Here is an 18,446-nt window from a genome sequence, read left to right as displayed (position 1 = left end):
GACTTACGTCTACTGAGGTCCACAAGTAAAGCAACTTCTATGCGTAAATTAACCATTCTAGTGCATAGAATCATGCATTCTTTGAATTTTAGTCTCATACCTTACAAATGCATAAAACTTGCCAGCATGGTGTGTTTTTTTTCCTCATGGAGGAAGAGGACTAAGAATCTAGGCATTTGATAGCCTTGCAACTTTAAGGGAACATCTAAAAACATTTTAGTGTGTGAAGGTGTGTCAAAGCCTATTAAAGGTGATGGTACCCTTTCAGAAAAGTGAAGGGACGCCATCTTATTCACTGAAGGTGGTAGGAAAGGAGTTTCTTCAGAGGCAAAAATAGTTTCCTGTGGAAAAACTATTCAGTATGCGTAAATAATATGCAAATTATGGACTCTAAATGTAAGAGTAATTACAAACTATGTCCTCATTCCAACTGCCCTGCAAGTCTTGATTCATGTACAAACTCTTATATGTGCCCAACTCCTAATTACAACTGTTGTGCAACTATTGTACCACACAAGCATTTGCCAGCACAATTTGTGCCACGTTAGACCAGCTACAAATCGTGTTGGCTAACAGCATACATTTCAAGTTTGCACACATATGAAAGAGGGAAATAAACAATGCATTCAATGGTATCAGTATTTATGAGGTGCACAATTATCTATAGGGATTGTGTGGGAGGACGAATAAGGTTTGTGAGCCTGGCCAAACATACTTCTCAAAGAGATTTTGTTTGATTAACAGGAGAATCATCTTCCTTTGCTTACACATTATTGTCTACTATATATTTCTCTATATACAACCATACAGACACTTCACATGTGTGTTCACAAACTTAAAAAAGATGTGTGTCATACCTGGTCCACAATGTCATTCACTTTGTCCCTCTCACAGTCCAGGATCACTCTCCTTTCCTTTTTGATCTCTAAGTCTTGGAACAGTGAACGGTATGTTTCATCTTTCCTGTCATTATTAATGTTCCCCACATTGATTGCTGTCACCAGCCACTTTTTCTCTGCTGCAGAATCCAGCACAGCTTGCAGGGTTGATAATCCTGGAAAGTAAAACATCTGATTCATGAAGCTGAAGGTTATAAATAAAGCAATAGAAGCCTCAATTTAAATTCACTTGAAAACAGTTAAATTGAAGTTATGGTTAGTACTCATACAAATATGCAACATGCATTTAAAAATAACTGAAAATCGCAAAAAAAAATACAATTAACATAACGTTATGGCAAGAATACATATAAATTGGAAAGATCTGAGTGAACCTGCAGATATGGTTATAAACCAATACATAGAATGCTCTGACAATTGCCGGTTATGGTTAGGTAAAATACTCATAACCCATGACCTCGTCATGCACTGCTCATGACCTCACATATGACATCACCAATAAAATGTTACATGACATCAATTGTGTCATCAATAGTTACATCTCAAATTACATCACTGATGATATCTTCCAATGGAACTTCTATATTTCTGTTTTCTTAAGAAAATGAGTAAGTACAAACATAAGTATTATATGTTACATAAAATACTGCACAAATTAATTATGTGTTTGTTGTAGCACTATTACATCATTAATAGCTCTACATAATAAATGTCAATATAAATACACCATGTAATAAGAGTATAACTGCTACTCCAGAAATGTAGTTATAGCTCATATGTTAATGCAACTACAGTCATTCAAAACAACTTTCAATTAAAAATGTGCATTATAGATTTATAAACCCTTACACACAAACATGGCCAACGGCAGTCCATTTAGCATTGTCACAAAATCACTTCCTATAAATGCATCAACCACCATATTGTACCACAGAACCTCTGTGACAAGTGAAATACTCATCTTGTTACCACAATATACTTATTATCATATACAAACACAACCATGTGATATGACAACACCACCAGTGTCAATTAGCCATATATCCATCATTACACACAAGCAAAAAAGTACACTCACTCAATCTACGGCATAAACAGATGTATCATAATACACCCTCGCAAATGGTAACACAGAGTACATACACATTACCATACAGGCACAATGGTAGCATCAAACCCAAAACACCTGCGTCAGTACATTAATACATACAGTACAAGATATGCCTCTATAAGCAATATATAAATACAAATCTATTAGCGATCAAGAGCCCCAGCAGTATATTACAAAATTAGATATGTACCAATACATATCCAAACAATATATTTTGAAATATGATGTAACAAAGCTAAAAGATGCAAAATGGCTCATTATAAAAAGAGTTTTACTCATATTATACATAATGTCAATAAGAAAATGATCATCTACAACACTGAAGAAATAAAAAAAAACTCTACAGCAATATCATAGATGATATAATTAATGATACCATCAGTGATATCATTAGTGATTTCATTTGAGATATCACCAGTGAAGTAATCAATGATGTGATGTATCATTTCATCCATGCTATCATGTGTGAGGTCATAAGCAATGCATGACAAGGGCGCAAGGTATGGTATGTTTCAATAACCATAACTGGTGAATCTCATTGGTTTCTAGGTTTTGTTTTGTAGCTATAGCTGCATTTTAACTTTGTTTTCTTTAGTGAAGCACACAAAGCATCCCACAATTTTACTCAAGCTCCATGATACATCTGGATGTCTCCAACATATTAGAGCAGGATGAAAGTTTAAAGGATTTGAGATCTGACTTCCTAGATCATTGGTAGAAACATGTAAATGTGGTTAATCAAATCCACAAAGCAACCATCATTCTTTAGAGGGATCTCTTGGAATACAAAGCAAAATAGATCAATGTTGAATCTAAGCTATGTTCATATAAAACCACATTTAAAATCCTACTCAATTTTGGCAGGGAATTACACCCCATGCTATAGTGAAAACAAAACATTGTGAGAGGACTTCTTAGATATGAGTCTGCTGTCATTTTAAAAACCACCCAATCTCAAGAAACATATGAGAAGAAACAGGTTTCATGCACATACAATGGAAATTGAAATTATGCCACAGAAAAACTAGAAGAGTCTAACTTGTGAGACAATTCAGACTTCTGATAGTACAAGGATACTGCAAACTGAGAAATACTACAAAATAAAAATGCCTCAAACAATACGCTATTCTTAACCATATCAATGAAATGCTATGTAAATGAATACATTTCCATGGGTAGGGCCTCACGAAATCATCAAGGACAGTGCTGCAGGTGAGAATATATGGGAACCAACCATATCATCCAACAGCTAACGATTTCAGTTCTCAACATTACATTTGGAACATAAAGAGAAAGTAAGAGTTATGCATATAAATGCATGAAAGTGTTTAATACAAAGAGAGGTGGTTTGAATTGGCACTGCAGATTCTGTAGTCACTATCCTGAATGAATCACTCCAATGCCACACCCAATACACTTAGGGATAAACAGGTTGCAAAATTCTGACTTGACATGTACACCTTTCTCTGAGACACAAAGCCCATCCAGCTTTCAGTCACCAATTTACACTGCAACAGACAATATCCAAGCTGTGCCAGGAATCCTGAGGCACTGACCTGGCATGTGGGTAAACTTCCACAACCTGTTACTCACTAGCTGCACACAGTTCAGCCTCATATGCAATTGATGCTACCCAACATCCCCAACAACCTTTAGTAATGAAAGGCAGCACAGATGACTTACTAGGCCTATATGTGCTGACCTCTTTGAGACATTCTGTGACACCAGTGATGATTTTCACCACCATCTACAAAGGCACTGACCTATCATATTTACCATGGGCCTGATTTAGATCTCAGCGGAGGGGTTATTCTGTTGCAACGGTGACGGATAGCGCATCCGCCAAAATCTAAATACCATTGTTTTCTATGGTATTTCAGATTTCGGTGGACAGGATAATCATCACCGTTGTGATGGATTAACTCATTCACTGACCAGCAATGTGACTGACTCTACCCTAGCCGTATGGTCTGCACAGGGACACTGACTCATCATTTGATTAACCAGATATTTCCATTACTTTATGGTGCTTTGACCTGCATATCAGATACAAATGGTTCTGAAATGGAAGGCTCACAGGTGGCCTCTTGGCATTTGGATCAACTGATCTGACTTGACTGATTCAACCCCAGTGCTGTGAGCCTTCCATTGCCAGAGAGGCTGGCATGACAGCTGACGAAAAATATACCTGCTCTGGTTGTCTCTCAGAAAAAGAGATATAAGGTTGTAAAAACTACAATACAGAGAGGATAAACTCCAAAAACACTTGAAAAATATATGGTCAATTAATCAATAATAGATAGACTTTTTGAAGATGGGCTACTGCAAAAAGTGCTGAATAGAATTACCACAAATTTGGCAGGAAGCTAGATCGTGGTCCACAGACTGTGCTTTTTGTGCTTTTCCTTTGAAATTTCTTCAGCAGTTTTTGTGAAATTAGGATTCTAAAATATTTGTATATCAGGATGGTTGGGTCCATGAGAGGCTCAAGAGACTTGACAGGATCGTATCAGCATGACAATTTCTGCATAACATAGAAGGCTGTGAGCACCAGGTACTAACCCATATGCATGTGCTTTTAAGCTTATGAAGATGGGCTATCTGTAAAGTTTTCACCACAGTATGAAGGCTGTAGGTAGTATGATCTTTAGCACCTTCAGACCTTGGTTATTGTAAGCAAATAGCTACTTTTCAATAAGCTGTGATGCATTTCTCATGAGAGGTTTACAGTCTGCAAAAAGTGTAGTATAGAGTAAACACTGCTTACATTATTCATTTTTCTACTCATATCAACTTCATTTCTCAGTGCAGGTTTGGTGACTGTGACTGTGATAAAGGCTGTCTGTAGTGTGCCATTCATTTTGGAAGAGACATTGAGTATATTAAGGGACTTGGCTTTTTCTGAACACTTGTATACAGATTGAGTGCTGTGTGGAGTAAGGGTTACCAACCTATCTGTGGTTGATTGTTAATGTGACCTAAGCTATCTGTGAAGAGTATGGTAGAGGGTCAATGTTGCACATAACACATGCTGAGTAGTATCTGTAATGGCATTAATATTTCATATTATTCAGGAGCTATGTTGTACTTACTTTCAGGCCTCCACTGTCATATTCGTTTATAGAGTAATGTGTACCAAAGAAGTTTGAGTGAAGTCATCAATTATGCCATTTGAGATTTCATAAGTAATGTCATAAATTATAACATAGAAGATTTTATGAATTATGTAATACGTGAGGTCATAAGCAGTGCATGGTGGGTGCACAAGTTGCAGTTAGCTCTGAATTTCTGTGTTTGTTTTTAGTTCACAACAGTAATGTTGTCACTGACATATCCACCTAAATATAACATTACTTTAACCTTTGTTTTTTTAAATAAACATATATATAAACTCTGACTAACATTGTAACGCTAGTCCAAGGCTGGTAGGCTGGCATTCCTTACCATAATTTACATGGAGTAAAGTATAAAATATTTACCTTGGCAAACAAAAAGTTGTGCACATTTCTTTGAAACTCTTTTCATTATTGCCAATACTTCATTTTGTATGAATAAATGATGTTTATCTCCTGTTTGGCTGACATGGTGCACTGAACTAAACCTGAACTCCACAGATTCATATATATATTTCAATTAAAAAAACACAGTTAAATGTTAGTTATGCTTTCGTAGACCATTACACACGCTCACCTTCTTTACCTTTTTCTTTGAATTTTTTTATCTCGCACCCCCACCATATTTTTTCTTTTTGTTTGCCCTTTTTATTTATCACATGCCATCTGCAAAGTGGTTTACTGATCAAGGTGATAAGAGTGAGGTAGGGTGTGAGATAGGGGTGTATTTTACTTTGCATACCCAATAACTGCATATGATAACTGGTGTGTAGTGGGGGGTTGCCAAAGGTCCTGTGCTCCACCCTGTTAGGAGGGCGACTCCTGCTATGTACATTTTTGACTCTGTGCATAGGTGGATGCAGGCCGTGTGCTCAATTCCAGAATGCAGACAACTATCTCTATGGAAGGCCTTTGGTCACTCGCAACAGTGTTTGGCTGCAGGCTATTGCCTTTTTCACATTTTCCTTCAACTTTGCCCCCTTCCTTCCTTCCTTCCAATCTACCTGAACTCTCATATACTACCAAGAGGCTTAACTTGCTAACTATATGCATATTTCACACAAATTCATCAAAAAGCAAAAAATCTGCGGATGATCGATCAACTGAAAAAGTTACATACCAACAGAAGGATAAACATGCTAAATGTATATTCTGCTTTTGTGTGGATTCCCCCAACAGTGCCAAATTTGTATTGTGACCCCTTTTACTTACCTGAGTGAACTTGAAAATACAAAGATAAAGTTAAACATGATAAGTCTCTGCCAATTTTTGTCCAGGTCCATCACATGGCACCAAAGTTGTTGGCACATCAAAAATAGTTTGACCTTCTCACTTAACTTGCCTCCCTCCATATTGGATCAGCATAAAATAAGAAATACCTGCACTGGGTGCAACTTGACAACCGCCGGTCACATTTCATGCAAATTCAGCAAAAAGTTATTATCAAATTATTGTCCCTCCCTTTAACTTTGCCATTATTTTGATGGATTGGCCCAATATTTGACATACCAATTGAAAACAAAGTCTTCTAATCTTTTGCCAAATTCTGTGGAAATTCATCACACATTGCCAAAGTTAGTAGCAAATTGTACTTCCCACCCCATTTCACTAGGTCCGAATAATGAATCTGTACAGATGTGAAAATAACAAAAGTAGGTTTCATTAAGTGTTTACCAAGATGCATGCACCACTATCCTAAGGTTGTAAGCAAATCAAAAATACATTTTCGTCTGTCAAGATATACGAAAGTGTGACCCCGTCAAATCCAACCTAACATCTGTTTCAAATCCAAATATTTCAAGAGCTGCTGAACAGATGTATACCAACTCAATAAAAGCATACTTTCTCGGGGAAGATCTACTTTCATGCCAAGTCTGACACAAATCTATTGAGTGTTTTCTGTTTTAGCTGCAAGCAATATTCCCTACTGTAACTAAAATAGGAAAACAAACCTTTGTTGATACCTGCACCCATATTTTCCCTTGCCTGGAAGTGCATGACATTTAAGCTGTTCGAATTTAGCTGCATACACCAGAACAGTGCCAAACATCTATCTCCTGAGGTCCAAAGTTATAGACGAATCCAAAAAATATATTTTCATTGGAGAGTGCAGCTGAACCATAATTCCACATTGGCAACTGCTGGCAGTGTGTAATAAGAACAATTCAAAAAGGTGTGTATCAATATGTGAAGAACTGCTCTGTCTTGTACTCATCAGTGGCTTTGAGAATTAGTCCCACAGTTTGGAATATCAATGTGTATGAAAAATCGTTTTCATGTGTGCTAGAAGATTGATCATTTAAAAAGGAAGTCACGATGTTAGTTGCAATAAATTAGGGTTAGCCTAAAGATCATAAAGCCAATTCACAAAGGCATTACTAAAGATGTGAAGTATGCGAAGTGGTACTACAGGAATATTACTTCACATGCCTCATGAGTGTGCATTTTCAAGAACAGAATATTTGGTTATCCTGAACACACAAGCATGTACGTGATTGCCCAGAGAATATGACAGCACATAATACAGTAGCCTGTTGCAATGCTTGTGCGGAAAACTTTTCTTCACTAATAGTGTGTTTCCCACTACTGAGACAAGGTATTGGGGACATATTCATCATAGTTTTGCATCACCCTTGTGCCAAGTAAGGGAGCGCAAGCGTGATTCAGCACTAAAGTCAGATTTATCAAGCCATGTGAGACCACCTTGCTTGCATGCGTCAAATGAGGAGAAATAGCTTAATTTCTCCTCATTTTTTCCTCTTTCAATATGAGCGGCATTCATAAGCACACAGAAAGAGGAAAATAGATTTCTATGGATTGTTTTTATGCAGGAATGTGTTCCTTCCTGCACAGAAAACAGTCCTGCTACAACGCAGACACCCTGGCACCATGACACAAGGGTGTCTGCTTTGGAGCTAGGCACCCAAAAGTGCACCAGTGCAGGGACAGGACAGGAATGCACCATATAATTTTAAATTGAGCACATTCCTACCCTTTGATGCAGTGCAGTGCAGCAAGGTAGCTTGCTGCATTGAGCTGCGTGAAGGTTTTATGAATCTGGGCATACGTTTACAAAACTATACAAACAAACTTTATTCAACAGAAAAATGGTCTAGTGCACCCAGATTCTGTTATTGCCTAACTAAGGTATTTAACTTATTAAGTACAACAGTTTTCAGTGCCATTCATGCATTAAAGATTTTAATTGTATTTGTCATGAAAGCCCGTAAAGAAATGTCTAAACGGCTGAATAAATTGTGCCTATGACTAGGTCTGTGCAATGTCACATTCTACAGAAATAGTTTTTTATGTGATTTTTTCGCAACTTTGCGTAATGGTGTTCAATGGAAGACTGATTCAAGCAAAAAAAAATCTTGTAAAGAGATATGTTTCTCAAACCATTTTACTGCCAGCATGTGCTTTATGTTTTCCATTAACTATCCTCTAGTGTGAAAAAATTCGGATATACCAAAAAATACATTTTTCTTTTAAACATAATTTAGTAATGTTATGAAATTTTGTAAAACAGAATTATAAACTTTTATACACCCAAAGTTCCGATAGTTCATTATGGCTCAGCAATAACGTAAAGAATAGACTATATTAAAAAATTGTGTGGGGGCAGGATGCTTAATGGTGTTCAGAAATACTCTTTCTGAACACCCAGTTTAATGTAGGCATAGAAAATGTTAGAATTTGTGGGTTCATCTACAAATCATGAACTATGCAAGAAAATCCCCCCTCCCAAAAGAGTGTTTTTGCTTGGCAGGAGTGGTATCTGAGTTTTGCATAGCATAAATCACACTATTCTTTATTTTTTTAAGATATATATTACTTTAAAAAATGAAGCCTGTTCTGATTATTATGTGCCAGTCATTTTAGTTGATTGTTTCAGTTTGGGCGCTCCATTATAAATAATTGCCATAAAACCACTTCTCAATAGGTGATTAGCTTAATCAGCTGATGAATACATTTGACAACCACAAAAAGGCTGAGAAGAATCTTCAGAGAAATTTACATCAGTGTTCTATTGATATACGATTTTGTACTATAAATGCACCTCTGCACAAAGATAAATATAATTTCTAATATTGTAACTATATTATGGCTATGGAAGCAGAGGCTATACACTATTGACAGACCTCAATTCCTACCAATCTAACTGGCTTCAGCTCATCCAGTTGGGAGCCACGAGATTTCCAGAAATAACTTATAATCTCTGGAGAACCCCAGGTCCCTATCCTCTGCTCTGTTATGATCATACCTGTATGGAGCCCTTGGACAATCTACGCATTGAAAGCCTCATAAAAATTCACCAAAAAGAAGATGACACACTATCTACATGAAAGCCTCAATGACTCAAGCATTGTCTCAATCTCACTTTGATTTGTACAGATATCATTTACCTGAAACCCAATCCCACCAACTCTGAATACTTTCTACTTGCCAACACCTACTAGTTTAGTCTTGACTCAATGACATTACAAACTCTCTCTCAGGGAACACATTTCCAAGAAGACCAAGGTGAAATGAAACCAGCACTTCCTATTGAAATATGTGGTTTCAGAATTTCAGCCCAAGCCCTCATACTTTTGCAACAAGGTGGATGTAAAATCTTGCTCTTAGGCCATCAATGGTCCCACTGAAGGGCCTCTTCATTACCTGAAAGTAAACTGGTAACAACACCCTTGCCTACCTGTATTGTAAAATATCCATCTCCAGTGTATTTCACAAAACACCCTCTCCAGCAGATCTCAACATACTCACAATCAGTAATTCACCAGATGGAAGATAAAGAAATCTAAGAAGGAAGTACAAAGGAAAGAGATTTTCCCCAACTATGCACCCAAACTATGAAACAGCAACTCTGCAACCATCAGAACTGCTCATACTGTCCTCCATTTCGGAAAGGAGCCAAAGAATATTCCTTTTCCTTTACCGAATACAATACTGATCCTCCCTGACATTTTGTAAATTATACATTGGAACCCTGGGTGCTAGCCCTGCACCAAGATAAGTTGTCCATACTCAGGATCGTGTTATACATATTCCTGTATACTTATGCTTACAGAAAATTGAAATCGACCATTTATTTTTTCAGCTATATATCTTAACTCAGAATACAGAGGACTTGGTGAATTTAATATTGAAAATAGGTTATCACCTTTAGGTTTTTCAGAAAATAAAATATTTTACCTGATGAACCTTTGCTTCTCCTTAATGTAGTTACAAATAGTTTGTTATTGACTGTGGCTTCTGATAATGTTAGTTATTTCTGTATACCTGACTTGTGAGCCTGGCCCCAAGGTGACAACGCATACGTGGACAAATAACTAGTGTTATTGACCAAATTCAATAGAACATTGATCAAATCAAAATGCTGAACCAAAGTCTCTGCGTTGTGAAGGGTTGCGCTTATCTGAACCCTCAGGTTGGGTGACCATAAACTATTGTTTATTTGAATGTGCCATTAGGCGTACTAGTACACACTAGTCTGAGAAACAGCACATTTTTCTTTCTTAAATACGTTTGCGTTCAGAATATATTCACTTGAATGCATTGCACAAGATACAGTTTGGAATGTTAATAGTGAAGCAATGTGTTCCCGAGTACCATGAAGGACTTAGATTTCTTCTTTCCAGGTCATCATATACTGGGATTTTTAATGAGCCAGGATATGTATCTGACAAACACCATGGTATGAGGAAAGATGGTCTTTCCAATCAGCTCAAATTTGGCCACTAGAGATCAATGTTGTACAAGCTTAGAAAGTGAATGACCCCCAATAAAAGTAAACATTTCCATTAAGCATATTTATACATTGACAAAGAATTCAAGCAATCCAGTATATCAACTAAAGATGCTGCATTCTGCTGCTTGAAAGAGGCAGAACAGAAAAGCATCATATGGACAAAGAAATAAATCCTTTTTGTAGCAAGCTTTTATCTTAGCATTGTAGAAATCAAACAATCGTAAAGTATGATGTATAAATACATTCTTATTTATTATTGAGGTGTCATAGAAACACAGTTTAGCCAATTGTTACATATATAACTAGGAACATTCATAATTGAATTGCTGTCCATTTCTTAAAACCGCTATTACATGTAAATTACAGCCACCATAACAAGCATTGCCTCAGCCAACATGTGTTTTGCGGCAATCATAGTTGCTTCTTGAGGGCATTCACTTCATTCCTGACTTATTATCACTAAAGGGACAACAGTTATACATGTGTCTACTTCCGTTATCCAGCTCACTAGTGGACTGCAGAGAACTTGAATTCCTCAAATACTGTCAACTTCAAAGTCAGTTTTAGCTTGTTCCCATATCTTTACAAAAAAATCTGTTCCGTTTCCATCTCCTTTATTAATTCATTCATTTATATCTGTTTCCAGGCAAACCTGGTCAAAAGCGTAGCAATTGCCATGTGGACTTTCAAGTGTCAGAATGGCCTCTATCTAATGATATTGGAAAATGCTAAATTTTTCTTTGGACAGCTAATGAATAAAGAAGACAGCCAGAGATAGGTGGCACCGGATTAGAAGGAAGAAGTTAATTTGTACTTTGCCAAAAAATAAACTAAAACACTTTAATTAGCCAAAATGATATAGAAATATATCTGCTTACAGCCAGACAGGCCTCATGTTGTTTGCCAGTCCCTCTGTGGTTTATGTTTATCCTTTTTTATAATATTTCACTGGTTATGGTGTTTTTGTCTCAGTGACATAAAATAACACTTTAATACTAATCTCACTGTTGGGAAATCTTACAGCTCATTTGTGGACATTGCTCCAAGTCTACAGATGATTTTACCATATATGCTTGCGTGGTGCTGTTCTTATCTTTTGGAGAGAGCATAGTGTAAGTGTACAGAGTAACTATTTGTATGGGTGTAGTAAAGCAGATGACTGACAATAAGTGGCAGGGCTTATTCCACTCCACAATAATCCTAACGTAAAGCATGATTACAGTTATTGAAGATGCCTTCTGTGTGGTACATGTTGAACACATTTCAAGCTATTTTTATGCAAAATTTCTGTGAAATATTGTGGTCCTTCTACTGACCCTATGTGACTTTCAGTGATACATGAACCGTGGCTGTCAATAGACTAAAATATTGTAACCTTTGAGTCTCAATTTACATTGTAACTTTAAACAGAGACTATAGGTTACCTTCAGACTCTACATATATGACTGAATTGCAGCATAATAGACTGACATCTGGTCATTGGTTGCCAGTAGTTGTGTCTTTATGTATTATGTCTGTTAAAGTTCAGGCACACTTACTAATGTGAACACTGATATCAATAATATTTGTGAGTTAAGCACTTTCCATTTCCATTGAATGAACGAAGACGTTTTTTGTGGACAAAGTCCAGTGATGTTTTCACAGAGGACTTTGGAAAGCTTATCTAATAACGCTATCAGTACAAATGCAGTTCTTCTGCAATGTCCTCATGAATTTATAATATGTTCAGATTATGGATCATTTGTTTTAAACACATACTGTTTTCCGTCTTCTGAACTTTGGTGCATGCACATTACAGACTGATTTTCTTTTCAACAGCATTTCAGCATCACCACTTAAAAACAAGACATCTTGGTTGAAATTAGAAATGTGCTTCCTGTGAAAAAAATATGCTATTCTTATCTTTCAAGACATGTCTTCTTCTTTCCCATGAAAAGTACATCAGTGCGCACATGATATGAACTTGTGGGCCCAGAATAACAAACATTTTGTGCTTGGTTTGCATCACACATGTGACTCAAACCTGCAATTTGTTTATTTACTTTCCATTGCAATTCTTTTTTTTGCACTGGAATGTTGGCTGAAAGCAACACAAAGCGGTAGTTTTACTGTTTTTTATTAGTCTGTGTCAAAGGAGCCTGTCATATGTGGTACATGGGCATTCCTATGCAACCAACCAAGGGTTTTGATATAAAACCCTATCTACTGACAATAGATAGGGTTTGGGCCAAATAAATATTGCCACTTGAAAGCAGGCATTAAAAATTAGAGTGCTTTTGTTTCTTCTACTGTTTTCTACTTTTCTTGTGTGCTGTACTATAGAAAGGTTTAACGTTTGTTAGGTGTAGTATTTTGTCCTGGAAGAACACAAATCTAGCACAACCCTATGTTAGACTCATGCTAAATATATTTGAACAATGGCACAAAGGTGTGCGTGGTGATAAACAGCCTAATTGTGTGCCAGCACAGGGAGAGAGGGAGAGAACAGGATAGTGCCATATCATTGGAGGTATGCCACCATCTTTGTATACATGGCATTTTACTGCTCTCTCTCCCTCTCATGCAACACAGTGCAGCAACTTTGGGTGATGTACTGCAGTGTGTGAAAGTTTCGTTAAGCTGGGCCTTAGTCATGATTCATGAGTTTGCTTGCCTCAGACTCTGAATGTATGAAGATGAGGCTATTTCTTGGAGCATGAGATTTAGTTACAACAACTCTTAGCGAAATGGTTTATGAAATGTGTGTTGGATAGAAAATGTGTATATTTGATAGGAATAAAGTGGTAACACAATAAAAGGATGTTCTCGGATCCAATATTGAAGTCTGATGAATATCAAAATGTTATTGTTTGGCTCAAAGCACCCTAGTTTTAGAGCAAACGTTGCTTTACTTAAAAATATAAAACCCCTAATTAAGACCATTTGAGCTAAAACGACTGGCAAATACCATTTATCTCCACCCAATAAGGTCTTTATTTAGATTTTAATTAGAATATTGATCATTTGAAGTAAAACTTGTATGTCTTTAGAAGTCAAATATAAGCTTCTTAGACCAAAAAGATCCCTCTTATGAGAACATACCTCTGTTTGAGTACCATCACAACAACAATGACTTATGGTCAACAACTCTTAATTAAAATGTCAAATACTCTTAATATCAAACATTCTTTGCCCAACTAATTCAGTCATATTTTGGGGTTCTTTAAACTAAATCTAAACATTCATACTATAGAACTGCAATTATATGAACCTTATTAACTTTCAGTGCAGCTAATACTTGCTGAGAGGCAGCAGAACAAGACATAAACATAGATCTTTTAGGTGGAAAATCTGCGTGCAAATTCTTGCTAATACAGAGTGAGTAAATAAATGAGAAAACAAACCTAGAAAGTACTAAGAGGCATACTACAGAAACTAAGCAGCAGCTCAAAAACAAAGCAAAACCATTTTCAATCAATGGATCAATCAGTGTATTTGTAAAGCATGCTACCACCCGTGAGGGTCTCAAGGCGCTGCACTTATTTTAGACCTCTGTGATAGAGAATAGCTGATCTAAGAATGTCCTCTAAACGGGAACCAGCCCAAAAGGCATTGGACGCCATAGCTCCCCTGGAGGAGTGGGCCTCAAAAGTGGAAGTATCAATACCAGCAAGGGACATGGTCCATCTGACCCAACGAGCCAGAGCAGGGGAAGACACAGGTTTGTAAGGTTTTCTAAAAGAGATTAGGAGTTGAGAAACAGAGGACAATCTTAGATCAACAGTTTTCTGTTCATAAACTTTTAAAAATTGTCCAACACACAATTTGGGGTGATCAAGAAAAAAGGGGTAAAACACTGACGTAAGGTTAGTTTTGGTATGCCGGGTCACAGTGAATAAAACACCTGTTGGAGTAAATTGATAATAAGAAATGGCCAAAGCTCTAACATCAGACAGCATTTTAATTGAAATGAGACATAACAACATTGTTAGTTTTGCAGAAAGGAAAGAAGAGAATTATCAGGCCATGACAAAAACAAATTCAAAACAATATTGGCATCCCATAATTGACTGTATTTGGGGAGAGGGTGATTAGAGAATTTTATTCCGTTCAAAAGTCGGCAAACAAGAGGATGTTCTGGCACTGGTTTTCCGTTGATATAATGATGGTTCGAAGAGATTGCTGACCTATAGAGATTTATAGTGCGAAAGATGTTTCTTTTGCTAGCTTCTGCTGCAAGGAAGTTTATAACAAAGATTATATCCGCTGAAAGGGGATTAATATATTTTCCTAGATACTAGCTGTGCCATAAAGACCAAGCTAACTTTGATGTTTTTGTAGTTCCTGGAGCCCTGGACTGTTTGATATATTCTGAAGCTTCTGACGAAATGAGAGGGAAAGATTGGTTATTCTGGAAATCTTCCACATGGAAAGAGTAAGAAGATTGTCTAAAACTAGGTTGTGAGGACGATTCAGTGCGTCCAAAAGGAGATGGGAAAAGGAAGGGAGGAGAAAGGGAAGGTCTATGGACAACTCTAGAAGGATTGGGAACCATACCTGGGACTGCCAAAATGGAGCTATGAGCACTAGTGTTGCCTGTTGATGCCTGAGCTGCACAAGTAATCTGCTGATCATGAGGAAAGGAGGAAAGGCATATTTTAGGGAAAGAGATCAATCCTGTAAAAAGGCATATGAGGCTAACGCTAATGGATCTGGATCCCAACTGTAAAATTGAGTAAGTTAGGTGTTGAGACAAGAGACGAAAAGATCTATAATAAGTGGACCCCATTTGTCCCATATTGAGTGGAAAATCGAGGGATGGACTTTCCAATTGCTTGAATCACGAAAATGTTGTGAGTGCCAATGCGCTACAGTATTGAGATCACCTGGAAGATATTCTGCATAAACCAAAACTTGGTTTGAAAGGCAATATCCCCAGAAGGCTTTGGCTAGTTCCGCTAAAGGTTTGGATTTTGTTCCCCTAAATGGTTTATGTACCTTACTTTTGAATCGTTGTCCATCCTGAGAAGGATAGCACAATGAACTCTGTTCTTTGCAAGGCTTCTGATTGCAAAGCAGCCGGTAAGCATCTCTAAACAACAGATATGCAACCTGGACTCCTCTAGTGACCATGTACCCCCAGTCGATATTGGACCACAGCAGGCCCCCAACCCATGCGGCATGCATCTGATTCTAATACAAGTTCTGGGGCTGATGCAAAGATTATTCTGTTGTTCCATGCATCTAAATGGTGAATACACCATTGAAGTTCTACATAGGAGTCTTGATCTAGAGAAATGGAGTCTGAACATGCGAGGCCCTTTCTTAAATATTAGATTTTTAATCTCTGCAGGGCCTGATAATGCAGAGGACCTGGAAAGATAGCTTGGAAAGAAGGGGAGAGAGGACCTACTATTCGAGTGAGAGATCTGAGAGAAATAAAAGAACTGCGTAGAATCTGAAGAATTTCTGATTTTATAGATGTTACCTATGCCAATGGGAGATGTAGAGTGGCAGAAACTGAATTTATTTTGAAACCCCAAAATTCTGTTTGTCGGGTTGGAGACGGAAAAGATTTTTCTTTGTTGAGTATGAAACCTAGATCCTCTAAAAGGGAGCGGGTAATGGAGATGTGGGATTAAAGGGATAGAATACTCTGGTCCATTATGAGATTAACGTCTAGATAAATGATGAGTCGGACACCTTGAGCTCTGAGAAGAGCTACCACCGGTTTCATTAACTTGGTAAAACACCAAGGTGCTGAAGAGAGATCAAATGGAAGGGATTCAAAATGGAAGTATCGATCTAACCAATGAAATTGAAGAAATGTTCTGTAATTTGGATGTATAGGAACAGTGAGATATACGTCTTGCAAATCCAAACAAACCATCCAATCATTTTGAAGAAGGGTGTCTCTGAGGTGAAGAATCATTTCAATTTTGAAATGGCGACAAACTACAAATTGGTTGAAGTATCTGAGGTTGATTACTGGATGCATCTTTTTGTTTCTGTTTTGAACTAAAAAGATGGAGCTGGTTAAACCTGACGAGTCGGGTTGACAACGGGCAATAGCTTGTTTTTGGAGATGGGACTGTACTTCTAGAGAAATGAGATCGAACATTTCTGATGAGAACCTTGGCAGAAAAGGAGGGGAAGACAGAAAAGGTTCTGAGTAAAGCTCAATAGCATAACCTTGAACCATGTTTAAGACCCAAGGGTCTGCAGTATTTAACAACCATTTTGGAAGAAAAAAGCAAAGACGACCCTCTACAGGAGAAAGGCCAGAATGTACCTTAACTTGTTTGGTTAGAGTATCTGGAATCTCTGGAACCTCTGCCACGGAAACGCCTGCCTCTTTGTCGGTAGAATTGAGGCTTATATTCCTAGTAGGAGGTATTGTAGGATCCTCTGGAACCTTGGTTGTTGTAACCATGGCCGGCAAAGGGGTTCCTTCCTCTGCCAGCCCTGGCAAAAACCTGTTGGGAAAATGTTTTCTTCAGAGATTGTTGGGCTTTATCCAGTGATGCGAAGGTGAAAATGTATTTACTTAACTCTTTGACAAAAGAGTCACCGAAAAGAAGGCCTTCCGCCTCGATACCGGGATCCACTGTTGCAAAGTTAACCAATTTCGGATCCAATTTGAGCAGGAGTCCTTTCCTGTGTTCATGTGTGAGGGCAGAATTAGCGTTGCCCAGTAAAAAGAAATGCACGCTGGACCTAAAGCGAAAGTTCTTCAGGGTCGATGGTAGTGTTCTCCAACCTAGCAGCCTCTGCCAGGTCAAAAATTTGAGTAAGTGGGCCAACCACATCCAAAAGTTTGTCCTGACAAGAGGACCATGCTTTATCCACTTTCTTCTGTGGGTCCTTGCCAAATATGGTAAACATTTTTAAGAGAGCTGGGTCAATGGTATGGATAATAGAGATTGTTTGAGGGAGAGAAGGACAAGGGCATTCTGATCTTAACTTGGACCTGGTCTGTTTGTCCAAGGGAGAACATAATCTGGAAGATACGTATTCACCAACGTGATCCACAGGGACCAACTATGTAGAGATCAGATGGTGAATATGATTATATGATTGGGATCAAAAATAGGGACTCCATCCAAGTCCATGACAACCTTAGGTTTAGAAACATCATGATGTGATATTTTAGGTTTCTTTGTTAGAGGTGGAGATAACAGTCCTTCATTATCATTGTCAGATAAGTCATCATCTGGAATCCAAATCAGACAAACCCTCGTCTATATCCGGAATAGAGGAGACGAAAATAGGGGATGTGTAGGAAAGTAACATCTTGCCTGGCATGTTACCCCCATTTTCACTGTATGTATGTTAGTTTTTGCCCTGATGTCACTGGAATTCTGCTAGGCAGGACCCCAGTGCTCATAGTGTATGCCCTGTATGTGTTCCCTGTGTGGTGCCTAACTGTATCACTGAGGCTCTGCTAACCAGAACCTCAGTGTTTATGCTCTCTCTGCTTTCTAAAATTGTCACTGCAGGCTAGTGACTAATTTTACCAATTCTCATTGGCACACTGGTACACCCATATAAATCCCTTCTATATGGCACTTAGGTACCCAGGGTATTGGGGT

General features: G+C 37.8%; 1 protein-coding gene across 5 annotated transcripts in view; it reads right to left on the bottom strand.

Annotated features, from left to right (window-relative positions):
• The window catches only part of GRIA2 (glutamate ionotropic receptor AMPA type subunit 2), a 428,807-nt gene that overhangs the window by 212,528 nt on the left and 197,833 nt on the right, over window positions 1–18,446 (bottom strand). For all 5 annotated transcript variants that reach the window (XR_011205452.1, XM_069243241.1, XM_069243251.1 and 2 more), the window contains exon 4: window positions 858–1,054. Coding sequence is in view for 4 of the 5 variants with exons in the window: in XM_069243241.1 (XP_069099342.1) it covers window positions 858–1,054 (197 nt within the window). In the remaining variant the exon portion in view is untranslated. The remainder of the gene's footprint in view (window positions 1–857; window positions 1,055–18,446) is intronic.

Source organism: Pleurodeles waltl, chromosome 1_2 (assembly GCF_031143425.1).
Source record: "Pleurodeles waltl isolate 20211129_DDA chromosome 1_2, aPleWal1.hap1.20221129, whole genome shotgun sequence".
Lineage (NCBI taxonomy): Eukaryota > Metazoa > Chordata > Amphibia > Caudata > Salamandridae > Pleurodeles > Pleurodeles waltl.
This window is presented reverse-complemented; position numbering and strand designations above follow the sequence as displayed.